The sequence below is a fragment of the Pseudopodoces humilis genome, chromosome 9 (assembly GCF_049639895.1).
Source record: "Pseudopodoces humilis isolate 2021_Gansu_Grassland_sample_001 chromosome 9, ASM4963989v1, whole genome shotgun sequence".
NCBI classification, from domain to species: domain Eukaryota; kingdom Metazoa; phylum Chordata; class Aves; order Passeriformes; family Paridae; genus Pseudopodoces; species Pseudopodoces humilis.
In genome coordinates, this window is record NC_142208.1 from 1388797 (window position 1) to 1416781 (window position 27985).

Consider the following 27985-nt stretch of genomic DNA (forward strand, 5'->3'; position numbering starts at 1 on the left):
TTTCATTCCTCGTGGGAGTTTTAAGCAAAGCGTGGTGCACTGGAAAAAAACGCTGTTATGGATCGAGTCATCCCAAAGATTCCTCAGAGCAGAGAGCTGCAGAACCTGCTGCTGCTGGAGAAGGTAAAGACTCAGGGCACCGTGGGTGGGGTGACGGCTGCCCGCCGGGAAGCACTGTGCCACCTAATGCCGATGTGATCGTCTGAAATCAGCAGCTGCTTTTAGTCTTAGATCCTCTGGAAATGTTCACACACACACGGAAAAAACAAAAACAAAACAAAGAAAACACAAACAAGCCAAAACAGCCCTACAAAGTGATCTTGTAAACCTTTTCTAAAATAAAATTGGACGTGATTAAGTATCTAAAAAGAAATCAGGCTTAGATATATTCAAGTTGCTACCCTAAATAATCTAATTATTCACATTAATTTTAACTACATCATACCGGTGAATATTTATCCAATATTTTCATTTGCTGCAATTAGTACATATGCAATTGACTGTTCCAGTGATCTCTGCAGTCTAAAGAGACCAGGCTGCGATGAAGGGCTTGGTTTACACAGAAAGTGTAAATAATAATATACCCTAAATAATCTAATAATCTAATAATCTAATTATACCCTAAATAATCTAATTATTCACATTAATTTTAACTGCATCATACCGGTGAATATTTATCCAATATTTTCATTTGCTGCAATTAGTACATATGCAATTGACTGTTCCAGTGATCTCTGCAGTCTAAAGAGACCAGGCTGCAATGAAGGGCTTGGTTTACACAGAAAGTACAGCTGGGGGTTATCGAGTGCTCTTAATGCAAGTTTGCCACGAAAAGTCCTCTGAAATGTGATTGCAGAATAAACTCACCAGCATCACAATTGTGGGTCAGATTAAATTTCTGCTCCAGGTACTGACTGCTGCCTCACAGCTCTTCAGTTTTCACTCGGGGCTCTGGTTTTGGTCAGTAAATCCCTTTGCTGTTTGCAGTTGCTGCAGGAGGGCAGAATTCGGTATTCAGGGGTCATTAATCCTGGATTTACTCTTTATCCCGTGGGGCTTGTGTCGGTTTGTCCTGCGGAGCTGCTCTTGTCTCACCGACCTTCAGCAGAGGGAGACAATACCACAGGGCCTCTGTAGTTCCTGCAATTTTCTGTGCGGTTTGGGCATGGTTAATGAGGATTGCTCTCTGTGGAAAGTACTATAGGAGTACCAAATTCTAATTATCGAGCCTAATGCAGGTAAGCGATTCCTGAGCAGCGCAGTCCTTGCTTTGTGACAGCTCAGATATCAGATTTAACGTTTTGATGTGAAGCGCTTTGTGCTTTAACTTGCCCAAGACTAAAAGAAGCATTAAGCATTAATTAAGCATTAATCCAACCAGGAGATGCTGCAGTGGAGACGTTCGGCTCCGTAGTAACTGCTAAGTACTTGGTGATGTGCAAACAAATCTCTTTTCAGTTGTATTTCCAGAGGTTAACAGGGATTTTCATAGCTGTCAGTTGGAGATGTTTATTTTTAATTTTCCCGGACTGTAGCTCTGCAATCCTTTCTGTTCAGGGATTAATTATATCTTAATTCATGTTCTAAATTCATATTTATTCATATATTTGAATTCAGTTATATCCAGAAGTGCATTTTATCTCATTTCAAGCAGGACTGGATATAAGATAGCAAAAGCTTTTTGTTGAAGCTAACTAGCAATTCTTCAAGAAAAAAAATCAAAATTGCACTTTTTGTCAAAGCAAAAGAAATTGCCAGCTTTGGGAAGACCTGAGGAATTCTTAATGATGTGTTAGAAAATGTTTAACAGGAAGATATCTGATGTCTAGCCTGTGTTATCCTTGGCCAGCTCAACCTCTTTATTATTTTTTAACACTGTCTTAACTTAAAACACATCATTCTTTTTTTCCTGTTACTGGTATTTACAGTTCTTTCCCAATAATTTTTACAGAATAGCCACTCCCTGTTGTAGCCCCATTTTCTGACTAGAAAATTTCTCTCTTCATCAGTCATTTATTGGATACTTTGATAACTTTACCGAACTGGTAACACCAGCTGGAGTTCATCTTCCCTAATCACAAATTAACCTGCTGACCTCTTAACTCAAGCCAGGAGAGGTGTTATAGGGAACAAGAGTGGTTTGTTGCTCTCCACCTAAAAAGCAGTAACATCTACAGGTATGTTGGGAATGGTTATCTCTTACTATAGTTAAGTTTTATATCCACAGATGAAAAATTATACATTATTGCTGGTGTCCTGGGGATGATTTAGAGAACTTGACTCCATTGTTTGTTACTTCCTTTTGTTATAAATGCAAAGGCAGATTTGGGTTAAATAAAAACAATTTATTATAAAACAATTTCTATAAAAAAATAAACAATGAGGGAAAACCACAATAAAACAAACAGCGCAGCGCTGGGTGGACAGGGGTCTATACTCAAAGGTATAGGTGTTCCCAAATCCACGAAGGAGGGTAAACTGTCCGGGGTTTTTATAGGGATTTTTAGCCTTGAGGCTGAATTCCAGGCAGGCACCATTCATCAACAGTCCTTGATTGTCGTATGAATTGATTTCCTGGCATTGGAGAATAGAGTCGAATGGACGTCCGGACCGAGTCTCCTCATATGTAAAGAAATTCTGAGTGGCTCTTGTGGTTCAGGCCATCCGGATGGGATGGCTGGATCCGGGTTGGAGCCGATGAATATTTCGGCTGGATTTTTCTTTTTGTTTACTTGATGGCTTCCCCCAACGGTAGCCCGCAAGGCGAGGTGTTCGGGTCCGGTGATGAATATCTCGTCGGTGCCTCTCCGTTTTGGCTTGATGTTTCGTGTCCTGTCTATTCTTCCCCGTTGATGGTCACCGAGCCTGTCCTTGTCAGTTTGAGGAGTTTTTTTTTCTGTCAGCTTGATGGGCCGCGTCCTGTCTATTCTTTTGTTGATGGGCGCCGGCTAGGATCGTTATCCTTTGAGTGGGAATTCGTGGCTAGATCTGGGAAGGGCTTGTGTGTCATACTGTACTTTATATTTTATTTCGTTATTGTTATATACATTTATTTAGATTTTTACGAATTTTTACAAGTTCATTTCTCACAGTCCCCCACCTAATAATTCATTACATTAAAAATTCGTGTTATTTCATCTAATTCTGCAGGGGAGGACTATAATTTTTTTACTCACATTCATCTTCTTCCCAGTCTGTTAACGAATTCTCACTATATGCTTGTGCCAGGTTATATTTATTTTCAAACTTCTTTAAGGCTTTAATCACATTTTCGTTTTCTTTTTCCTCCTCTAATTTCATTAGTTTAGAGAGAGGAGTAGGTCTCCCTTGCGCTTTCTCAGGATCAATTGGAAGTGTGGCAATCTGCATTCCTTGCACAACAGAGTGAATTAGTCTGATGAAGCAAGGAATTAAGCAGGGAAGGAAAATGATTCCGGCAACTGAACAAGTGATGAAAAATACTAGCTTCTTCTACCAAGCCCCTTGCCCGAATATCTGGTCCCACCAGGAGGCTTGTAGGATTGAATTCTATTTTTGGACTGGCACATGAGCTACCTTTTTAATTTCAGCAGCCAATCTTTTTATTGTTTCTCCGTAATCGTCTATTTCCATACAACACTCGGATTCGTTGTATCTGCCACACACTCCTTCCCTCCTCGGCTAGCAGATAATCGAGAGCTAGTCTGTTTTGGTACACAAAAGCTCTCATTTGTGAATGTTGTTTGGCTAGGAGTTCTAGGGCTTCTGAAGTGTGGTTGGAAACTATCTTTACCACCGCTTGCAACTTGATAAGTCTGTTGAGGAGATAAATGGGGGTTCTGTAACCCCAGCTGCCATCATTTGCCTAAGTAGCGGCCCGTAATATTGAATGATCCTTTTGGCAGGTCATTCTTCCTCGTTCCACTTCTGGTTGTCTCCCGCTATTGGTAGTTTCCGTTTTAATTCTTTCCTTTGTCTGTTTAATGTCTCAAAGAGAGGGGCTCAATGATTTACTCTCTGTTTTAGGTAGAGTAAAGAAAAAGGACCGAATTATTCCAAGTGTGCAGGATCCTTTCCATTTTCTGGGTAGCTCGCTGTATGCCTTTTTCCACAAATTCAATGTATACTATTAGGAGCTTCCCAACCCTTGTTCAACTTTGCCGGATCATCTCAATATTCCTTCAATTCTATTAGCTCATGGAAGGGATTGGCCCCAGAGTTTTTGTACCAGTAAAGTTCAATTATTTCCATCTATTCACAGTTATTCCCTCGGGAGCGACTCCAATAGCCCGCGGGTGGTTCAGGTTGCTAGGTTTTTGTTTTGCTTTCCGAATTCACCGTGAGTGTGCTTACACACGGGGTATAGCCTACTAAATTAGTGAATTCTTTTCTCTCCGGTCTTGTTTTTGATATTTTAGAGCCTTCTCATTTTTAGAAGTTACTCTGGGGTTAGTTCCTCTCCCTTCCAAGGCTATCTTTCAGCTGATTTTAAACTGCCACAGATCTAACAGTTAGATAGACCTAATTCTGTGGCTATTTCTTGCATTAGATCTATGAAAAGATTCTGGTTGGGGTTTGGCAACCCCCAATTGCTGTATTGTTTCTCTAATTGCTCATAATGTTCACTAAGAGAGTTAAGCTTCTCCTGTTCTAACTTCTTTTTCCGAGCTTCTGCTTCTCGCCTCTTTAACTCTAGGGTTAGTTGTTTTATATTTTGTTTTCAGGGTCCACCCCTTCCTCATCCCTGGAGAAGCAGAATACTTGGTTGAATTGCAAACATACCCGGTCATCACTACTTTTTAACAAATCAAGGATTATCGGTTCATTATTAAAAAAAAAGCCTTTTTTTTCATGTTTTAAATTTCTACTTTCTCAATATATTTTCCCTCTCATGGTACACATTTTCAAATTCGCTTTATTGTAACATAAAGGGTTAACCGCATAATATGCCAAAAAGGTGGATTGTCTTTTCTCTCCTATCTAGACCGTTTTGTTACATTGACTGCAGATTGGAATTGGGGGAATCATTTCCACTTCTCTCTTATACCTGAAATGGGAATTTTCAGTCTTTCTTTTCATAGGAGTTTTAGACTGCCCGTTCTTAAGCCTTGCCCCTGAGTGGTAACACTGGACCTTCCCCTTTAATTCACAAAGATTATACTGAGTGCCGTTAGACAAACAACGTTCCGGAGGACAGTAGTTAACTATTCGTCTGGTATCTGTGGCAGTCTGACACTGCTCACACTTCCCCAGGAGACGCTCCCCGGAGGTACTTCGGGAATCATTCTCTCGGCCTAAGCCACACGGCTAGACTCTGGACAGTCAGGATTCCCCACCGGTGTATCCCTCTGCCTTGCCCTTCGCCCGTATAGAAATATACGGCGGGGATTACCATCTTCTCGGCAGCAAGGATATTCTTCAGGGGCCCTTGTAGTCCTTATGGCGTATCTCCTTTTAAAGGTAGCCCCCCCGAGACGACTTAATCGTGCCTGTCCTGCACGTTACTTTTACTGTCTTTCGGCACTCAATTTCCAAAGCCTCTGCCTTGGAGTCTAGTTTCCCATCTTATCCCCTTTTGAAAAAGTAGGAACCACTCAGGAGAGTCGAGTTCCAACAATCCCACCCTGGTGGCAAGTATTAAGAAACGGCTAGTCAGCTCCTGTTCTTTAGTCAGACAATTGGTACACAGTCTCTTAGGTTTGTACTCTCCCCAACAGTGGGTTACTCAAATTTGTTTACAACAAGCACATTTAAAATGTATAAATGGAAAACAATCACAGTTTGCGTTGATGTAACTTATCTGGTCTGCAGCTCTACGATTTTAGAACAATCATGTACTAATTTTCTGGAATAGAAACTGAGCAGGATTTTTTGTGCAGTGGTTTTCAATTCTAAAACCGGGTGAGCTGATTAAGATGGCTACATATTTTAGAAGCGTGGAATCAGTCAGCCACTTCTCTGCTTTTTGCTGCAATATGTTTTACACATCGTGGGGAGTGTAAACTACTAGGGGAGGAAAAGTTATTTTCCTTGCTTCTCTTATTAACAAGCCACTGTTACAATTGCTGGTAAACACGTAGGGCTAACCCCGACTGATTGGATCTAAGATCTTTGAAGCCTATAGGCTTCCCTTTGTCTGCCCATTCCTGAGTCAGGACTCCCTGTGCTGTGTGTTTACTCACATTCACGAACAACTGGAATTGTATATTCGTATCCGGGAGAGTTAGTTTAGTACTGGGGCAGTCATAAGAACAGTTTTTAATTTCTGGAAATTAGACTCATTCTGTTCAGTCTACTTCAGCTTGTCAGTGTTTAATCTTTCATACAAAAACTTCACTTTTTCACTGAAACCCTCAATTCACTGCCTGCAATATCTTAAGAGCCCTAGAATTTGTCTAATTTGCCTTTCTGTTTTTGGTGCAGGCAATGCAAGGATGCCTGCTACCCTCTTCGGGTCTAATTTTTTCTTTGAGATATCTAATGTCTGAGGTATTTTATTTTTTATTTCAGGCTCTGTGAATTGCAGCTTGGATTTTGATACTTTCAAACTTTTCTTTCTTAGAAAGTTTAACAAGGCAATCGTGCTTTTCTTCACACTCTCTTCAGTCGGTCCAGCTATTAGCAAGTCCTTTTACATACTGTGAAAGCTTTGTCCTGTCTTCAAGAGCAAATTGGGTTAACATTTGTTCTAAAGCTTGTCCGAAAAGGTTCGGAGACTCCACAAACCCCTGGGGGAGGACCGTCCACCTTAGCTGTTGCTTACGGGTTTTATCTGGGTCCTCCCACTGAAATGCAAAATAATCTCTACTCCTTTCATCTAGAGGGCAAGTCTAAAAAGCATCTTTCAAATTAATCACACTATACCACACATCTTCTGGTGTGAGTCTATTTAGTAAAGTATAGGGGTTGGCCACCACTGGGAATCTAGTCCGGGTCCTAGCGTTTACCGCTCGTAGGTCCTGGACTAATCGGACGCTATCATCCGTCTCTTTTTTTTTTTTTTTTTTTTTTTTTTTACAGCCAGGATGGGGGTGTTGTGTTGAGACATGCAAGGCTCTAAAGTACCCTCGTTTAGGAGGTCATCAATTATTTGTTTCAACTCCCTTCTCTCTTTGAATGCTATACTTCAGGGTTTATTTTCTCTTCATTTTTAGGAGTCAACTTAAATATTTTCACCACTAATTCAGAATTTTTAATCAAGATATTAATTTTTTTTAAAGCAAACAATCATGTCCCTTCCCAGTAAATTGTAATCTGCTTCTTCTACTAATAGCAAATTCCCTAAGCAAATTTTATTTTTAGATTCTCTTTCCACATTTTTTTATTATAGGTACTTCAAAGGGGTCTCCCTTTGCACCGATTACAAAAACTTGTTCTCTGCTAGCCACACATCCGTATGGCAATTTCTGCAGGGTACTTTTCTCTGCCCCAGTATCTACAAGAAAACTTACTTCTTGTCGTTAGGGGCCCACTTTTAATTTTATCAAGGGCTTCTTGGATGTTCTGGTCTCCAAATTAAAGAGCCCCTGACACTCTTAATCTTCTTGAAAAAATTTTCTCAATCTTTTATTCTTTGTTTACAATTCTGCTGAAAACGTGTCCTACTTTTTTACAGTAGTAGCATTCCGGGGGCTCTCTCCGTGGGGCCGGGGCTGCCCAGTGAGAACCTCGACTTTTTTCCGGGTAGTGTTTTTAAACTTACCCTGCATCTGTTCTTGTTTCTGGATTTTCTTTTACTGCAGTTACTAAAACCTTAGCCTGCAATTTCTGCTTCTCATCTTCTCTCCTCATGTATACTTTTTTTGAGCTTCTCTTAGGAGCTCCTGGAGGGCTTTTATCTTGCCACTCCTCGATCTTTTCTAATTTTCTCCTAATGTCCCTCCCAAGATTTAGCAACGAATTGTGTTTTTTAACAGAACCTCCCCCACAGGAGAGTTCGGGTCAGTCTCAGAGTAAATCTGTAAACTTCGCCGTAATCTCTCGATCTATTCAGTGGGTGGTTCCTTTTTTTTTTTCCTTGTCACTCTCTAAAAAAACTTTGCCTAATATTCTGTCCTCTAGGAACCGCTTCTCTTATACCTTGTACAATCATGCTCCTTAAATCCATCATGTTCTATCTGCTTTCCTCTGTTTGTGCATTCTAGCTCGGGCTTGCGCTAGGCCATTTCTGGTTACCTGGCATCCCCTGTGGATTGCGTCTGTCCCAGTCTCTGATCCCGGCTTGTTTAATCATTTCCTTTTCCTCCGGATTAAACAGTGATCTCAGGATTGCCATAAGATCGTCAAAGGTATAAATGCTACTCCTTAAAAATTCATCTAACCTCTCAGCCACTCCGAGAGGGTCATCTAACAACCGCCCCATCTCTTTTTTAAATGTTCTTACATTTCCAGAGTTAAGGGGGACATTCACAAAACTGATCACTCCAGGGGCCGTCGGTACTTCCCTAAGAGGGAACAACCGGTGCCCCTCTTCACTCTCTCCCCATTCATTATCTATCATTTTCGCTCTTAAACGGGTTCTACTTGCGGGAGGGGAATTGGTGATTGTGGGTTGCCTCCCTGTTATTAATTGTGGAATTTCTGCCGCCACCCGGTTGAAGGGAGGAGCCCCCTCCGTTGTATGGGAGGGTCCCGGTAGTGGCGGCTGGATCGGCAGGGACGGATAGGGTGATCCCCAGCCTTGTGCAGGAAAAACCTCCGAGGAGGTTGCTGTGGTTACGGTGTTTACAGGCGGGGAAAGGGGAAGGGCTGCCGGCATTGCTGCTGGCCCCGAGTCTCCCGCTTGAGACACACGTATCTCAGTGGGTTGGTCTCGGGGGCCCAAGGGTGCTGTGGGCATTACTTGATCTGCAGAGGAAGGTCCCGCTGGTCCTCGATACGGGGGTGGTAAGTGATCGAGGGGTTCCCAGGACTCAGTTTTCGACTCACGTTTTTCTTTTTGCTTTATTGGGAATAGCCCTACTCTGACATTTACCAGAGCTTAGCGTATTCCTCTCCTCAGGATCTGAGGGGACTTTGTTCTCCACATAGGAGAACAACTTGTTACACGTCCATTTTTCAAATGTGCCTAACACTGGCCAAGTGAGGTGACTTCTCAACTCCTGTCCTCCCCAAACCTCCATACAATAATGTATTAATTTCTCCTTTGATTTCCCCTTCCTCTGGGGACAATCTTCCCAGTGTTTTTAGCATCCACCCCAAGGGACTTTCCAGTGGGATGTCTGGTGATTCCTCCCCCTGATCGGAGGAATCTTTTCCTGTGCTTCTTCCTTGAAGCTTACTCTTTTTTCTGCCCTATACTTCGCAAATATATTCTTACCTTTCTTCGACTTCTCCGTGAGTCGATATCAGTTTCTGCGTTGTGTACTTAGGAATCAAAATTTGCCGATACTCACCTTTCAGCGAGCTGAGCTGAGGTCTCTTGTAATCGGAACTTTTGATTCTTCCCTGGACCTACCTCCGGGGCCCGTACTAAGAGGGTTTACCAGCCTCGAGCTCGACAAGACGTCCCTTCCCCTCTTAGTACCTTGCGATCAGTTCCCGAGACACCCTTTGGTCTCAGGTTTTACCAGTGTGTGTCGAGGGAAAAAAAAAACTTTCACTCTGTATCGCTTCCTTCGCGGCCGGCCAATTCCCTCGCGGGAGGATGGAAAACGCGACCTTGAAGTCCGCACTCGCTTCGTGATCAGATCACGTCTCACACACTCGCCCGATCGCCCGCTCCAACCAGCAGTACTTACAGCTATTTTCCTGCGTGGGTGTCCTTGTGCGCACTAGACGTTTTACGAGCAAAGTAAGCCGCGGCTCCCGAAGGCTCCGTGCCTTCCGAGCTCTCCGATCCGGATTTATCCTTTTTATGTGGTTTTTACCTCCGCCTAAATTTGGTTCGGATATCGGGACGTACTACGGGGGTTCTCAACTCACCAGGCCGCCAAAATCAGCGGGGGTACCCGTCCTGGGCAGCGAGATTCCCCGCAGTTTCTCCGATCCGAGTCACGGCACCAATCTGTTATAAATGCAAAGGCAGATTTGGGTTAAATAAAAACAATTTATTATAAAACAATTTCTATAAAAAAATAAACAATGAGGGAAAACCACAATAAAACAAACAGCGCAGCGCTGGGTGGACAGGGGTCTATACTCAAAGGTATAGGTGTTCCCAAATCCACGAAGGAGGGTAAACTGTCCGGGGTTTTTATAGGGATTTTTAGCCTTGAGGCTGAATTCCAGGCAGGCACCATTCATCAACAGTCCTTGATTGTCGTATGAATTGATTTCCTGGCATTGGAGAATAGAGTCGAATGGACGTCCGGACCGAGTCTCCTCATATGTAAAGAAATTCTGAGTGGCTCTTGTGGTTCAGGCCATCCGGATGGGATGGCTGGATCCGGGTTGGAGCCGATGAATATTTCGGCTGGATTTTTCTTTTTGTTTACTTGATGGCTTCCCCCAACGGTAGCCCGCAAGGCGAGGTGTTCGGGTCCGGTGATGAATATCTCGTCGGTGCCTCTCCGTTTTGGCTTGATGTTTCGTGTCCTGTCTATTCTTCCCCGTTGATGGTCACCGAGCCTGTCCTTGTCAGTTTGAGGAGTTTTTTTTTCTGTCAGCTTGATGGGCCGCGTCCTGTCTATTCTTTTGTTGATGGGCGCCGGCTAGGATCGTTATCCTTTGAGTGGGAATTCGTGGCTAGATCTGGGAAGGGCTTGTGTGTCATACTGTACTTTATATTTTATTTCGTTATTGTTATATACATTTATTTAGATTTTTACGAATTTTTACAAGTTCATTTCTCACACTTTCTTCCCAGTATCCTCTTTTCTGAGGCACAGGATGTGTGTACAAACGTAAGTTACTTTGGTAAATTAATTAGATTATTTCCCCTCTTGTCCTGTATCTTGCTGTAGTAACAGCCAACGGGGTTTCTTACAAGTTAAAGTGCTCTCACTTGTCTTTGTGAATTTCACTTTTTTGGTCAATTAATGTCAAAGTGACATTTTCATGATTTTACTTGAATTTCTGGAAGCTTAACTGAAAAAAAAAAGTTCTATTTGAACGTCCTTATTTGGGTGATTTTCTGATTTTAAATTACATATTCTATGCCTTCTCTTCTAAAAGGCATGATGATGGCCCTTTCCTGCTCTGCATTTCTCTTCTCCCATTTCTTAGATATATTTTGTACTAGAAAAGCAAGCAGCAACTTCCACAACTAAAATGCAAAAGACAATGTTGTTTTGGTTTTTTTTTTAAAGAAATGACAATGTTTTAAAATGAAGCTCTTGGTATCAGATTTGCTGTCTGTATATATAGAGAGATTTGACTGCATTTTTAATTTATTTGCTCTCTTGCAGCTGTAACAATAATGAGAAATTCAAGCCACTTGGGTTTTTAATGTTTCCTGACTAAATGCTGGGATGTTGGGAACCAAGCAATGTGGTTCTTAAGGAAACATTTCCTGCACGTGTAGCAATAACAGTATCTGCAAATTCCGGCAGCATTTGGTGAAATTTCAGAAATGCCCGGGTGTACCAGGTGTCAGAGATAGGAATCACACAACCTCCACTATCTTTATCCTTGGTTGTGGTACACGAAAAGGGTGGGAAAAGAGTTTTCAGACTCATGAGAATAATGAGCTGACGCTTTTGATGTTTTTCTTTTTAAATCCACAACCACTTGTTTGCTGGGCAATAGATGAGAAGCAAGAGCCGTTCGGCACCGCAGCGTTGATTTTGCCAAGTCACATTTCAGTGGAGAATTATCCAAACCCTGTTCCATGCTGGGTTTAAAGCCCGCGGCACTCAGAACTCCTCCTCTGCTTATCTCAAGGAGCCTTCCTGGCTATTTTTTGTCACCAGAAGACACTGTGGTCCCACAAATCGTTCTTGCTCTTTATCCCAGCAGTTCAAATGAGGTTTGTTCTAGAGAAACACACTGGAGCACTGGACACTCTGACTTTACAGAACAGGCTACACCTTGACTGACAGTAGTCACAGGAAATTTAGTCAAATAAAGGGAAAATTCAATCCCAAAATCTTGTAACTAACACAAACTGCCCTGCTGTGTTTACTCTCAGATAAAATGGAAAATGTCTCTCGTCCCCTCTGATGGGGATCTCATGGGGTGCATGGTACACACAGAACTGGGTAGGAGCTTTTATTTTCTCCCTGAGAGATGGAGGGGAAGAAAAGGGGAAAATCACGGCAATTAAAATTTCCCTCAGTGGGTGAAGCAGGGGCTAATTTTAAAGCCTTTTGATCGGATAACTGAGCAAACACAGCTCTCTGTGGACCATCTCCCGTGCTTAGCTGAGTTGTTCAGCCAATTGTTCACCAAACGAGGGGCAAAGTGCTCCCTCCCTCCTTTCCTGTAAGCCTGGGGGAATGCATGCAGGGAAGCTACTGGGAGGGGAATAGGGGACTCTCAGCTTAGATACAATTACAAATACTCGATTTGAGCGCACTGACCTCCTGAGCCTTCGGAGAGAGAAACTGGGTTTTTTCTGGTGAGAATGCATCTCAGCAGCTGCTTGCTTGTTGTCCTTGCTCGTCACCAGCTCGTTTCTGTCATCCCAGCCTGCCTTCTCTCGTGACAGCAGCATTTTCCATGTGCCTGAGCAGCCCGACTCCTTCTTCGTGATTCCTATCGAGTAGAAGAGAAAATAGCACAATGAAACTTTTTTTTTTTGCTTAGCCTCTAGAGGATGAATTTGCTGTCGGTTCAGCATCTCAGCAGGGTAACAAATCATTCACAAGGAAAGCTAAGAAAGCCCTGTCCTTTCCAGTAAGGCTGAAGCTGGGATGGGCATGCAGACTGTGACTTTTCTGTGGACAGGTAATGTCCTGGTCACCATTTCCAATGACGGCTCTGCCGTAGGCTGGAAATTTATATCTCTCAGGAAATATCCTATTGAAGAGTGACATTGAAAGGGCAGTACACTCTTCTGTGAAGTGTCAAGTTTTATACGTTTTTGCTGGAGGTATTGAATGAACTGGAATGAGATCAGACAGGGAACTGTTTTGTGCTCTTATTTGTGCATTTGTAGAGTAATCTGATAGGTCTAGCTCCTCACTTTCCCTTGTGTGAGTCTCCCACAGAACATAAGGAGAAGAGAAACACTCAGAGAAGCAGCTAAAAATGGGCAGATAGTCCCTGAAGCTGCTTTGATCCTCAAACAGAATCCCCGTGATAGGAGAGGGATGGAATTTGAATCTCCTGAAAATGTTCAGCAACATCTTAAGGAGTGAGGAACAAAACTTCTGCTGTACTTGTGGCTTGCAATAACCTTTCAAAGAGCTGGCACAGCTTTGGGGAGCTATATTATATAGTTATTTAGTGAGCTCAGCAGGCACTGGCTGCCTGGCTGTGGAGATCCTCATGCTCATCTCTGCATGTTTGTACCAGCTTTGGGGAACAGAGGCACCACAGTGGCACTGGTACACCTGGGCTCTATCTGCAGCTGGGTATTTGAGCATTTCCTGCTTATTAGCAATTCTCAACGTTGCTTAAAATGAGAGACAAATTCCTGTCCCCAAGCTACCTGGCAAGCTTTTAGGACAGATTTGTTTTCACTTGAGTAATTTAAATTTGTTCACTATCAGCACGGTTCTGCTGCACATTCATTGAAGCCACAGATGAAACCTTGTGAGTAGCTGATTTCTGTTTGGCCTACAAAAGGTCATGACTCTGGAGTGGATATTGTTTGTCAGGCACTGCAGTTACACACAGGAACAGCACAACCTTAATGAGGATGGCAGCTCAGCAAGAGGCTGGGGATGTGCCTCATGGCATTCCTTTCTTTTGGAGTCCCTTTCTCCCGGTGTCTTTCATCCTGCCCCACAAACAGGGATGTAGGTTTGCAAGTCAAAGGAGAATAATTTTGTACTTCAATGGTGATGGCTTCTGTGAAATGTAACTCACAGCGTGTGGTCATGCTTTGCATTGAACTGGTTAGGATTATTTAGAATTCTGTCTTTTTATTTTTATCAGGCCTGAAAAGAGTGGATGATGGTACTTTATTTTGCACTGCTGTGGATAGGCTGCCAAACACGAAGAACAGTTCGATTTTCTAACCATTTTATTGTCAAACACTAATTATAAAGTTATTTTCAGTAAGGTACTTAATTCAGAACTTACTGACTTGCATATTATGCTGTAATTGGGTTTTACCTGTTATCACAGTTGTTCCAGTGGTGACTGCTGATATATTTTAAGGAGGAAAAAGGGAAGAAAACATTTGTGCTCTTTGAAGGAGCTTTTTCTCTACCTTGCTATTATTTGCTTTTGATCTAATTCTATCTGTGTAATGAGTGTGTAAAACTTACATTATTTCATGATGTTTAGTACCTAATTTTAGCTGACATTTAGCCCTTACCACTGACTTCAGATAACGCTCCTGCACATTCAATGCATTTCCATATAAAATTCTTACGAAGGTGTTAGTCCTATATTATAGAAGCCCTAAATCTCAGTAGAATATGTATTGCACTAAACTCTAACTTAAACTACTGATTGAACTCACAGCAGCAGGGTACAGGGGGCCTGTGATGTTCTTCAGAACCCTGATTCATTTACCAGATCTGCTCAGGTTGAATTACTTGAAAGGTGTAAAAGCATTTGTGCATGCAATTTTTCCACACTACCCCAGCAGTAGTTTCTAATCACACTGTTTAGCATGTAGCACTGAACAGAAATGTATAATTTTTTTATAATAAGCTCCATTCAACTTAATTTACTGGTTTTTTGGTTTTTTAAAATAATCTCTAAGCAGATTAGTTGGAAAGAACTTGGTATGTGTTGTGTATTTCTCGATGCTAAAGACTCAAAAGGAAAAGCTATTGCTTCTGTCTTTTGGGTGAGAAAACAATTTCAAGAAAATAGGCTGAACTGTGCTATCTTGCACCTTGAATCGTGAAAGGCAGATCTTAACTGCCTTAATGCTCTTTTAGAATGAGGGTAATTTGAACAGGCCTAATTTTTTCTGTCTCAGAAAGACAATAGTTTGTGTTAATATCATGAAGTTAATGAAATAAATTGCATTAATTTGTAGTGCTTCTGCTCTGGTCTTTGATGGAATCAGAGACTTCTGTGAAAAATGAAGTTCATTTCAAGGCTACTTTTAGCTTTTTCTGTACTGCCATCTTGCTTTAGCACACGTCCCTTCCATTGCTGTGGAGAACACCAGCCCTAACAGAGAGCCTGTACATATGGAGTTCAGTTACTCAAAAAAAAGTTCTGAATACAGGAGCTGTTTATTTGGAGAGTTGAAGAGAAAACCAATAGTTTTCTCATATGGGTGCTTTTTGGCATGGCTTCATTAGCAGTGTGAGGAAAGTGTAACCTTGTTTGTTTAACTTGGTGTCACTCAAGAAAACTTCACAGCTCCTGGAGGTCAAAAGTGCCCTTGCATTGGGTGGTGAAGGCAGGGGGGTGAGGGTGGCTGTGGGAGGTACAGGTTCAGCTCCGGCTGAACCAGATGACTGCTGTTCTTTTTCATTGCTGTCCTACCTCCTGCTCAAAGCAGGGTCAGCTCTGGGGTCAGACCAGGTTGCTCTGGGCTTTGCTCAGTCGCAGCCTGGGAGCTGCACAAGTTCTCTGGGCACACTGCTCCACAGCTGTGCCGTCCTTAAAGGTGAAAAGGTTTTTGTATAGCAAATCCCAACCTCTGCTCTTGCAGCCTGTTGTGTTTCATTGTCCCTGTGCAGAGCCTGGCTCCATCTTCTCAGGGGGCTGCTGCCAGGTCCCTCCAAAACTACTTCTTCTCCAGGTTCTACAAGAGCCATTCCCTTAGCTGTGCCCCCCACGTGTTCCAGGCCTGCCCATCTTGGTGTTCCTCTGCTGAATTTGCCCCCATTCCATGCCTCATGTGCTTCATAGGCTGTACTATTTATTTTGGCCCTGGAAATTGTTCTACATTTGCAACATCCCACAGACACATCTCTATAATTTCCTTTGGAGGCTTCACTTTGGTCTGTGCGATTCAACAGCCCAGTATCTTCACCCTAAGGGTTCTGCTAAAGTGGCTTTTGAAAAAACATTTTCTAAATCTCCTGTAACACAGTGGAGTTGCTCAGTTGCTCTGTTGGTCTCCTGTGGCATCCTTCATGGCTGAAATTTGGATGAACTGAAACATGGAAAAGGTGTTTTATAGCATTAAAGCCATGGAGACAGGTTTGGGAGCTGCAGACTAAAGTCCTCGAGTTCAGACTAGTGCTGTTTAATCTGCAGTGTCCAAACAACTCCTCTGAGACCTCTTGTGGTGGTAAAGATGATGCTTTTCATTTCTAAACTGGTTTGTTTTATTTTTCCCTGAGGACCATAAATTCCAGTCTAATGAAAGGGTGCAAAAAGTTATTTCCAACAACGAGGACATCCTTAAAGTTGGATATTCATTTAGGAAGAGAGGAAGGACAAGTGGCTGTGCACATCCATCAACATCCCAGGTTTCCCAGGCAGGTGTGAAGCTGCCCCTATACCATTAAAATTTTGAATGAAAAACCTCCCTGCAATGGGATTTGTCCTAAAACAAGATCTGAGGCTGGTTTGGTTCCACTGTGTTGTGCCATGGTGGCTCCTGTCCTCACTCCAAGTGTCCAAGGGAAGCCACCCCTGCAGGAGCTCTCTGCCAGCTCCTGCTCCATGGGTTGGGATTGGTGTTCCCTGGCAGTGAGCTGTCCTGAGCTCTGCCCCTTGATTCATGATTTGCTGGAAAACCTCTGCAGGGAGCTGTGCTCTCTTTGGAAGAGCTCTGTGGGTGCTGCTCCTCTGAAATTCTAGAATGTGACTTCCCTGGGCTGGTGGATTTGTGAGCTGAAGCCAGGGAATGTGCAAAGTCAATTTTGGTTCGTTCTGGGGAGGGCAAACGTGACCATTAGGTGTATCTTACTTCCAAGCATTACATTGTACATTTTTCACGTCTGCATTTTATGTGACAGCACACTTCCAGGCAAAGGAGGCAGCAGGAATTCTGCAGCAGTTGGAGCTGACCTTTAGCTGTACAGGCACAGGAATGTACAACTTCATCCCAATGCTTTTATAGTCAATCTTTCACTCTAGAGGTAATTACCATTGCTGCTTAGAACAAAGGTTTGGACATTCAAGAGCTATTTGAATTTCTGAGATTTATTGCAGAAGAGAGGGCACAGCTGGAAGCAAGGAAAAGGCAGAGCAGTTTAGGTGGGGAAGTGCCAGGGTTGTGAAGGGCATTTTTTAGATGAGGCTGAGTGGAAAAGCTGTGCTTGTGTCAAATTCCTATAGCAGCACCTCAGGACAGTTAAAGACATTGCCAGTGGCTTGTTTATATTCCTGTTCTGTTGTTTGGCTCCATGGTGGTTGTTTTGCAACTTGCTTGGACCTGTTTAATTTTGTTATTTTTTATGTCCTTGCAATGAACGTTTTGAATCAATCTGCCTGACAGATTTTTGAATCAATTTTGAATCAGATTTTGAATCAATTAGTCTGATACTAAATGCTGAAACGGTTAAAGATGATTTTCCTTGCTGTGCTCTGTATGTTCAATGCATACGTGGACTGACTTAAAAGCCATCAGCATGCTACATGATAGGAAAAATAATTATCTGCAGCACTGCTGCTCACAGCTGAATTTTTCTGCCAGTTATGCAGTGAATGCCCCAAACAAAGGTGGGTGTGCTGATGCAGTTTTGCTTGCTGGCTATTGTGCCAGCTGTGGGGGTGAAACACAAACCTCTGGACACCCCTTGGGCTGTGTTCTCTTGAACAGTGCATTTGGAGCTGCATTCTTGCCAGTGTGTTCAGGCAGTACCTCTGGAGATGGGAACCTGCTCCTGAGATGCTCTTGGAGCATCCAAGTGGACACAAGTGGTCTTGCTAAGAGCTGAAGGGGTTAATCTCCTTGAAGGTCAGAGATACACATTTCAGTGGCAAAACCTTACCCACAGTGCTCATTTTGAGGAAAACTGCCACACTGAATGTATTGGTGTCTGCTGTGTGACGTGTTCCTATCCGGGGACTTGGGCAGAGGTTGCAGGAGAGAACTTTTCCTATTCTTCCTGAATCTTGCTTTGTTTTCACCGTATCTGCCTGTGGGGTTTTTTAATAGCTGCTGAAAGAAATGGTGGCTGTGGGTTGCCATTAGCACTAAGATTAGAGTAAGGATTCCATGACATCTCTTGGGTAGGAACCTTTGAAAGCACTTAGAGGTCTTATTCCCAAAAGTTCACAACACTTGAGTTTGGGAATAGGCTTTTATGTGTTGTTGGGAAGGCAGAAAAAGTGCTTGGTTTTTGTTGATTTTGCTTACTTCTTATCAAGTTGTATGGCATCATCCTTTGAAAGATTTAAGGAATAAAAAGTTAATAAGAACTTAATAAGTTAATAATAGAAAAAAAACCCTGAAATTGTGACCAAATGGAGGGCAGTCTTTGCTTAAATGTCCTGATTTGGGAGTGTCTGTCCTGGCAGGAATCAGTAGGTACAGAAATCTGACATTTTCATGTGTTTGCAGCTTCTTTGATGTCAACTGAAGAAGTGTGGGTGACCTTGAACTGGCACTTAATTGTTTCTTTGAGAGTTGGACAAAATAATCAAGTAATAGATATTGCTGGCTGTTCCTGAGAGCTTTTGTTTGTTATAGTAATAGATTGGACACATTACAAGATTTGAGAGTTTCATTTAATTGAACTTTCTACTCTTTGCTTCAGTAAAAGGGTGTTTCTGAAAACAGGACCTAGTGCAGCACTAGTACTGAGTACTTGTGTCAAAATAGAGTTTCTATGTTATATACTTAAAATTGAAAATATTAATCTTAACTGCCTTTCTAATTTACATAGAATTTTTATTATTTAATAAGAACACATCTTGTAAAATCATTAATGTTCAAAAAGGGTTTTGCTAGAGTTCCCAGCTTTCTATGATGTTCTTATTAACATTTCATTTATTAAAATTCTCTAACTATAACATGTGATTTTTGCTGTAAAATGTGATCATGATGCACTCTAGTCCATAGAAAAGCAGAAGCCTTGCAGTTGGTAGCAGTACTGTTCTTGCTTATGATCTTCCTGGTACAATTCTACAGAAAGTGAATTATATCAAACAAGACAAGGCTCTCATGCAGAGAGGCACAGGATCTGTGGCATCTTTTGTATAATCCATTCCATGATAGATAGATGCTCCCAACTACAAAACAGAAACATCAATCCTCTGTTATCACATGCTGTGTCTTCTCTGCCCAACAGATGTTTTGGGTATTTTTCTGGAATGGATTTACTCCTAGCCCTTTATTGTTCTGTAAATAGTTTACCTGAACTTTTAAGAAGTAAATTGAGTGCAGTTGTAATAAATGCCTCTCTGTTCACTTCCCCAGATTTAGCCTGGGTTTCACCCAGATTAACTTGTCTTGTATGTAAGTTTTCTGAAGAGCCCGAAGATGCAAAAACTCTGCCACTGTTAAACAACTCGGTGAAAAATGATAATGCTCACATTACAGAGGTGGAACAAAAATCACTTTGTGCTAGTCAAGAATACCCAGAGGCTTTTCTGTGCGCTGAGTTTTGTTACCCAATGCTCATATTACAGATGACTTCCCACACTGCAATCAGTAAGTGCTCTAAAAAGGGTATTCTTGGGCTTTAGGTGTCCAGGTAATGAGCAGAGTTTGAGCAGACCTGTAAAGCAAACTGAAGGATCAGAACACCTGAACCCTGGCCAGCTGCCGAGATCGGCTTTAGTTAATGTGGTTCTGCAAAGCCTGCAGAGTGTGGAAGGGGGGGAGGCTATATTTAAACCAGCAAGGGAGAAGCTCAGGTCCTTGCTTGACTGCTGGCAGGGTCCCTGCTCAAAGGTGTAAGCAAGGCCCTCCTAAGACTGTGAAGACAGCAGGAAGGTGATTGTCATCAGATTTATGTAGAGTAGGGAAGTGGCCAGGGCATTCTGCAGGGGATTTTTGAGTTGTAGGACAGATACTAAGGAGCTCCAATGAGCATGGTGCTCTGGTGATTTTGCATCAGGCCTATGAGACAGAGCTTGCACAAATTGATAAGTCTTCTCCATGTGCAAATTAAGGGATGCAGCTTTTAAGTATTTCCAACAAGCTTTGGATACTATTTGAAGCACAACAACAGTTATATAGCTATGCAAAGTAAATCTACAAAGTTTTTAATAAGAATTTGATAGACACTTGTAGGGTGCTGCCTGGGTTTTTACCCACATTGCTTATCAGTGTTGCCAATGATCTAATTCTTGCTTTCAGAATTTTAGATTTTATTTCAGAGTCAGGAGAGAATGAGATCTAATATTTATGTTGTTAGCATGTGTGGTCTATTGACTATGCAACATTTTAGACTTGTGTTCAAACATGATTTTAGATTTTTTAATTCCTTAAGTATCAAGATAGCTTTTGCTTAATGCTTTAAATATTATTCTGAAATTATTAGCCTTCCCTGAATGGATTTGATGCTGCAGGACAGATACAGACAACAACAGCAAGATAATAACTATAAAGATAAGGAACAAATTTGAATTAGACTCGGTATTTTACTCCTTAGCAGTCTGGTGCTCTGCAGGAACAAATGTTGAAATTGGCAGCAGCACGGTGCACCCACAGCAGAGACTTCAGAGAGCAAACTATTCACAAGAGTCATTACTGAATGCTGATAGGCTTTCCCATAGAAAAAGAAAGCTTGCAATGGTTTCTGCACCTGCAAGGAGTTTCCTAGCAACACCGCTGAGGAAACTGTATGCCAGGATTTTCTTTTCAGAGTTCTTTTTGTTGAATATAGCAGCAGTTGTAAAACAAAGGTCAAGAGCAACTTCAGCTCTTCAAAGCAATGTTGTGTATTACATTTACTCAGAGAAGTGTTTGTGTTGTAGCTCTCTGGCTAGAGGATAAATATTGGGTTACAGTGTCATCCAATAGACAACTGCAGTTTAGTTAAACGTGAACGTAGCTTAATCTAAAATGTCACTTTTTACTTGTGGGAGAATTCCTGTTAGTGTTTAACACCGGGTTACGGCTTGTGGGGGAACCAGGAGACCCTGCTGCCTGCCCTGGGCACAGCCAGGAGCTTTCTGTGCAGCACGGAGCAGGGGAGCACAGAACATCACCTGCTCGTGGGAATAGACCATTAGTCTAACTAAAAAAAAGGAAGAAAGGTGGGGGTCTTTGGTTTTTTGTTTTGTCTGAGAAGGTGTATGCTGTCATTGTCTCACTGTGTGCACAGACCTCAGGTGAGTCCCTGCTTTGTGCCTTGCCATCAACAGCTTTAGGGAAAAATACTTATTTCAACTACATCATAAACAGGTACAGTATCAGAAGTACGTGCTGGGCTTGTCCTTGCCCACCTTGGGGTGAGGTCAGACTCGATCTGTGTTTTATGGATGGGGGATGTGTTTTATGAGGTGAAGGACTAAGACACTTTTCAGCCCTCTGGGCTGGAGTTGCAGAGTTACTGGGGAAGATGGGCCCCACTGTTGGCCCCTCCAAACTTCTGCTTTTATCATGCACAACAAGAACAATGTTTTTGTCTCTTACCGGGACAGATAGTGAGGTAGCCTAAAAAATGCATCCAGTTGTAATATGAGTTTTTTGCTCTGTACCCAGTATACTAAATAATCTCTAGTTCTAGAACCCAGTCTAAAAGTGGCATTATACCATTTCTATTCAATTTTAAGTGCTAGACAAGGAACAAAGCCTGTTACTTGTATTTTTTTCCCTTGTGTTCTGACTTGGTGAAGACATTTTGTACTTAGATCGTTAGATGTTGACCCCATTAGAAATCTCTGCTTGGAGAAATATAGGTTCTGCATGGTTTAACATGTAAGCAGCCTTCTAAAAAAATCAGAAATAATTCTCTCTCTCAACTCCCTGTTTATTAATCTAAATGATGGCTTTGGCTGAAATTTTATACCAAACAGACTAACGTGCTTAAGGCAACCTTCTATTTCCTTCATTACAAAGGCTCTTGACAAGTGCTAGCACCACTTCCCTCCTCTCAGAAATATTTCCGAGTGATTTGCCAAAGAAAATTAACTGAGGATAAGGGAAGTTTTCAGCGGAAATTTTTCGCAGCTAATAGAAAAAATGAAACGCTATTCCACTCAAATAATTTTCTTTTCTTTTAGGTGATGTGACCCCTGCTGTGATGAATCCTCTCTCGCAGTCACGCTCTGTTCCTTTGGCAGAACGAATCTGCCGGACCATATCAGACATGAATGCAGGTCGTGTGATGGTCACTCAGGAAACTTTAACAGAGCAGCTACTGAAAAATTATCCAGGTAACTTGTTCGTTTCTACCTCCTTTAAAAAGTGGCTGTATCATCAAACTCCAGTATCTGATATTGGACAAGGGATCAGGGAATGTTCACATGCAAAGCTGGCAAGGGCAAGGAGTACAAGTTAAGAGGCAACTGGTAGAATACATGAATGTGCACACTTCTCATCCATCTGTGAGTGTCACTACACTGACTTGGATGCAATCCTTTCCATGGATTTTAATAATTCTGAGAATAAAAGGGAACTGACTGTAGTAGTGTGTTGAGAGTATGCCCTTTCTAGAGGATGGGAAAGCACAGAAGTGGTGTTTAGGTGCTAGGTATGGAACAGCATAAAATAGACTGTTAGATCACAGAGACTCTAAGTCCTCCTCTAAGTGACAGGAACACAGCTGACTTTAACTGCAAAGGGACTGGGTAGGAGTCTACATCTGGTGTTTGCTATCAAAAAATATAACCAGCCTCAAATTCAGGTTTGTTGGTCATATTCTAGCCCTTTCCTTCCTGAAAGTAAATTACTTACACTAAGCCATCTGTAGATCTTCACTTCTAGCCCAGTTGGTTGGAGCATGGTACAAATAACGCCAAGGTTTGTGTTTGATTTCCCATATGGGCCATTCACTTTAGAGTTGGAATTGATGATCCCTGTGGTCCCTTCCAACTTAGAATATTCTGTGATTCTGATGTGGTGGCAGCCTTAAACGTTTTCTGTACATCTGAAAAATATCCCATTTCCCTTAGATCTGCAATACCAAAGTGCTATTGTGTTTGAGACTTTGTGCAGGCTCATTCTGGTCCTCTCAGGAGGCTGCTTTGTCTGATACTGAGCTGCTTCTTTTGAGTCCTCTTAACCTTACAGCTCTGCAAATGTTTTAGGCTGATCTGGTAGGCATTTTAACCAGTGGGAAAATATTCATGCAGCCCCACAAACTGGCACAGAACCATGCCAGGAATGTGTTGCAGTCAGTAACCACAAGGTAGAATTCTTAGATCAGCCAGAAGTAGCATTCTCAAAGTTTGTAGGATCTTGAAGGTATTTCTTGCTGTGTTTTCACACAAGTTTTTAATTTTGTGGGCAGGAGGTCAGCTGTGACTAGACTAAGGACTCTGAGACTGTGACACCTGATGGAAAACAGTAGCTGAGACCAGTCTCAGTGAGGTAATAAAATTGACATCTGACCAAACTACACCAGAAACTTCAGAGTGATGAAGGCCCCTATAAAATAACATGCCAGAAGGGAAATGCTTTGAACAAGACGTTTGGTTTGTACCTGGCAGAAGGTGTCTCTCATGGATATCATATCCTGATAGACTCAAAGACAACACCCTTGCTTCCTCACAGTGGTGCTGCAGTGGCCTTTATCTAAATGCTTTGGGTATTTCATTTTCAGCTGATTTCAGGGCTGTTGTATGAGAGAGATGTTTTGGCCAGCACCCATTTTATTTGAAAACGTATTTCTGATTTGCAATATCTGTCTCTTTGTTGTAGGCATTGCAGTGCCCTCCCACAATATATTATATAATATCCTTGGCACTCTAATTAAGGAAAGAAAAATCTATCATACAGGAGCAGGATATTTCATTGTGACTCCCAACACATACTTTATCACAAATGATGCCATAGAAGACAACAGAAGGATCCTGTTGGAGGAAAGTTGTTGCTGTTCATCACCTTCCATCACTTACCTTGTAAACATTAAGCCCTGTGCAGACTTAGTGAAAAAAAACATTGCTACAGTATCCTGTTACAGATCCTGCCATTGTTTCCCTGACCAAAATATGCTCTGTGAACAAAGACATTGGCAGGTAATGAGCCATGAACCTAATGGAGAGAAAAAGAAAGGCTGCAGTGAATTGAAGCCTTCAAGTCGAACTCAAGGCATCTCTGCATCTGCTGAGAACCATTCCTGGGACACCACCAAATCCCTGACATCTGTGAAAGCAAAACTGAAAAGCAAAATATTTGGCCTTGGCCTTTTCTGGAGAAGTGGTTCTAAAAAAGAAAAACACAAGAAGGAGTACTCCACTTTTTCAGCCCAGTTTCCTCCCCAGGAGTGGCCAGTCAGGGATGAAGATGACTTAGACAATATTCCACGTGATATTGAACATGAAATCATCAAGCGTATTAATCCTACGCTTACAGTTGATAATTTGATTAAACACACAATATTAATGCAGAAGTTTGAGGAGCAGAAAAAATGTAAAGAGAAAAAAATCATCAGTAATGGTACCTCGGCTGAAGTGCCAACAGTCAGGCAAAACCATCTTTCAAAAGATCGTGTTCAAAAGGCACCAAGCAAAACAGCAAAACACGCCAGGAAAACCAAATCAAAGAAAGAAAAGCAGATTAGCAGGAGCAGCAGGAAATCTCACATACAGAAGATAATATCCCAAAACGTGAAACTGGAAGAGAACTTCTCACTCCCCATCAAAAACCAAGAGCCACCTGATGTAGCAGTGGAATCCCATGTGATATATAAGAAGCAGATTACCAATCCTTTTCAGGGTCTGCCATGGAGACCTCGCAGTTTTCCTGCAAGAGGGTACCAAGGTGTTGTTAACGGTCAGCTGAGGTGCCAGACTCGAAAGCGAGGAAGGGCTTTCCAAAGGCCACAGTCCTTGGTCTCCTCAGGCCCCTTTGGCTGTGAAACTGGATGGCTGGATGCAGAAAGTGAGGCTGACAAAGCAAAGCAAAACAACCCACTCCATGCTAATTGGTCTGGCCTTCAATTAAAGAAAGACAGGTTAAGTGAAAATGGTAGTTATCTACAAGGCAGTAATCTGCAAAGAGATCACAGAAGTAAATGCTTCCTGGAGAGTAATATTTCTGAAGAAAATGTCTATAAAAGAACAGCAGAAAACCCATCCCCTTACTCGTACACTGAAGATAATGGTGTGTGCAAAGAAGATGCAAAATTTCCATTCTGCCTGAAAGATGAGTACTGCAGATGCAAAGCTGACACTGCATGTGAGCTGTTAGATCGAACTGCCAGTGAATTTCAAAATGTCCATCTTTCAAATTACATGGCCAGCGTTAAACTGGCCCCAAAAAATGGTGTGAAATACAGACCAAAGACTGACAAAAAGAGTGAACTTCTATTTAACTATGACTGTGCCAGCCATCCTGGATCAATGGAGCTGGAAAGTGAAGGGTGTACTGATAACTTCCACCTTCTGTACCGGCGGGGACATGATGGTGACACCTGTAACTCGTCACATCTGGATGAGAATTCTGAATCCCCTGGCCATGCCTTTTCAGACACACAAGACTGGAGTACAGCTGTGTCCCTAAAAGCCTGTAAGGTTAGCACTCGCCCTGGCCAGCATGACACGACTGTAAATAAATGTGACTCTGGAGAGCACGGATATAAGGGAAGGGCCAGCCTTGCAGAACCAACAGATGGCTCAAAGGAGCATCCAAAACCAGACAGTGCAGAAGAAAGTTGGTTGTGCAGCCAGGTTCTTCTGAAAGGTCACAGAAAGGATGAAGAAACTGGCCTCACTGACTGTGGGGAGGGCTCAGCTGTGGCAGATTTCTGCCGGGCTGCCGAGGCTGACTCTGTTGCTGGCACTTTGCAGAACTTCTCCCATGAGGCAGGAGAAGGAGTAGCACACCGTGCTTTGGGCTCACAGAACAAACAAGTGAGAAACCCTCTAGGAAAAAAAGAGCAGGTTTTAAAGAATACATGCCCTGTGATCCCAGAACAGAAACACTCAGAAGGGACAGAAAACCACAGCATTACAGGAGACAGTGGAATTGACTCCCCAAGGTAAGAAAACATATGACACTAAGTTAGATGCTTTATCTTCAAGTTGAACATCAGATTTAGGCAGAAATGTTGTGGTAAATCACGAAACTCTTCCCCAACAATAAAATTATCTTTTTTTTTTTTTTTTAACTTCAGTGTTATGATCCAGAAATACTCAAACTGTATAGTTCTGCAGTCTTTTTTACATGAGCATTCTACCTAAAATGCTGCTGTTTGTATTTTGCATTTGTTTTCATCAAGAAAACAGTATGAGCTGTGTCCTGCAGGTAGAGATGAGCAAGGACAGAAATGTTAAGAAACATGGTGTTTGATAAACTCAGTGTTAAAACACAATGTTTGATAAGCTCCAGTTAGCAGCCAGGTTCAGCTCACACAGATCTCCCCCACATAACATTAGATATTGTCATAGATTCTCCACTTGTATATAAACAATAGAGATCCAGTAGAAATTTAAAGCAGAAAATACCATTTGACTTGCCCACAACAGACAGGATGTGTACATCTCCTGAGCTTTCACATTGCCTGTAATTACACCTGAAAATCTCTTTATGGAAAATAAATTGTTATGAAACAATCTTTTACACAGTTGTACATTGAGACCTCTGTCACTTAAGTGGCAAGAACCTATGTTAAAAATCACATCAATTTTTTTTTTACAGCAACACATATTCTTAATATCTTAAATAAGTGGTATTTAACTGTAATTAAACCATTGGAGTCCTGATTAGATTTGTACTGTCACTTTGAGAAGTCAGTATATGAAGGAACAAACAATAAACTACAGTTTCTAAGGGAATTCTGCTAATTGTTCATCTTTCCCTTAAGCAGCTCTTGGCTGTGCACTCTTCCAAGCACGTTTCCTGTGTATTACCTGGACATGAAGACTTGCACTCTTTAGCAAAGTGTATTTCAGAGGGTCATTTTGACTGTTTGTGCTGATGCCATCTGTGGCACTAAAAGCTAAGCCAACTCCGTTCATTTTTGGAATGTGAAGTCTGACTTCTAATAATTATATTATTTTAGGTGGACTGAAAAGAAGATGAAGCTTCCTGCCAAATTCTAAAAGTATAAATAACAATGCAAAAAGGAGGGAAAGGACAATTTCAACAGAATTCCTTACTTCATCTAACTCTGGTCATGAATATTTGATTATTTTTTAAATAAGATGGGTAAACTTGCCCCTTGTAACAAGATAACCACACTGTAAATGCAGCCAGTCATATCAGTGAGGCAGTCTCTAAATCAAAGCTGTTAGTTAAAACTTTTGACAGTAGTGTTTGGAGAGGTCATGTGTATTTTGTTTGCCCCCTTTATTTAAAAATTATTTTTTGTGTGTCCCTGTGATAATAAAAGTGAGAACTGGCATTCTTCATTCAGATCACACCGGTGAGCTGGAAAAGGGTTTGTGTTGCTCTAATAGGGACTGCAGTTGGACAGGGCTGTAACTCTGGAAAGTATTTCCTACCTGTGTCACAGAAATTTGCGCATGCTTCACCTTCCCTGCTAGAAAACAAAGCAAATGAAATAGACACGCACCTGGTTACCACAAAAATTCCTTCAATCCCAAGGTTCTCTGTGACTTGCAGCACTCTCAGCTATCCTCAGCCTACTTGGTGTGTATCTGTCAAGCAGAATTTAGTCTTTGGAAATGAAAATGTGCTGGCGGCAGGGTGCCATTGCTGTGGGAGAGGCCCTGCTCTGATCCTGACCTTCCCATTCCATAAGGAATCGACATCCCGGGCAGCTGCCAGGATTGCCTCACACATTTTATTTCCTAGGGCTAATTTTGTCTTATTCCTCTTGATTTATCCCTGTAGCTACAAGCAGATTGTGCTGGGCCCACGCTGCAAATCGCCAGGGAAGGGCTTGCGTTTTTTAAATCTTCAGTCGTTTGGTCATACTGCCCTTTTCTACTTTAGACTTTTCATTACTGAACGCTTCTGTGCGGTAGTGGGGGAGGCTAAAGTCATCAGCTCGTAAAGCTACCGAAGATT

The 27985-nt window shown here is 42.0% G+C and overlaps 1 protein-coding gene across 5 annotated transcripts; it reads left to right on the plus strand.

Annotated features, from left to right (window-relative positions):
- On the plus strand, positions 1-27881 carry STOX1 (storkhead box 1). Of its 5 annotated transcripts, none has more exons than XM_088059707.1 (4): positions 1-123; positions 22072-22224; positions 23711-25991; positions 27015-27881. In XM_088059707.1, exons 2-4 carry the CDS (start codon positions 22092-22094, stop codon positions 27052-27054), a joined length of 2454 nt encoding a protein of 817 aa, XP_087915833.1. In that variant the 5' UTR covers positions 1-123; positions 22072-22091; the 3' UTR covers positions 27055-27881. The 5 variants fall into 5 exon arrangements, with proteins under 5 accessions (XP_087915833.1, XP_087915830.1, XP_087915834.1 ...); XM_088059704.1 differs by lacking the exon at positions 1-123 and adding an exon at positions 2050-2177; XM_088059708.1 differs by lacking the exon at positions 1-123 and adding an exon at positions 8746-8865.
- Positions 27882-27985: the final 104 nt, after the last annotated feature.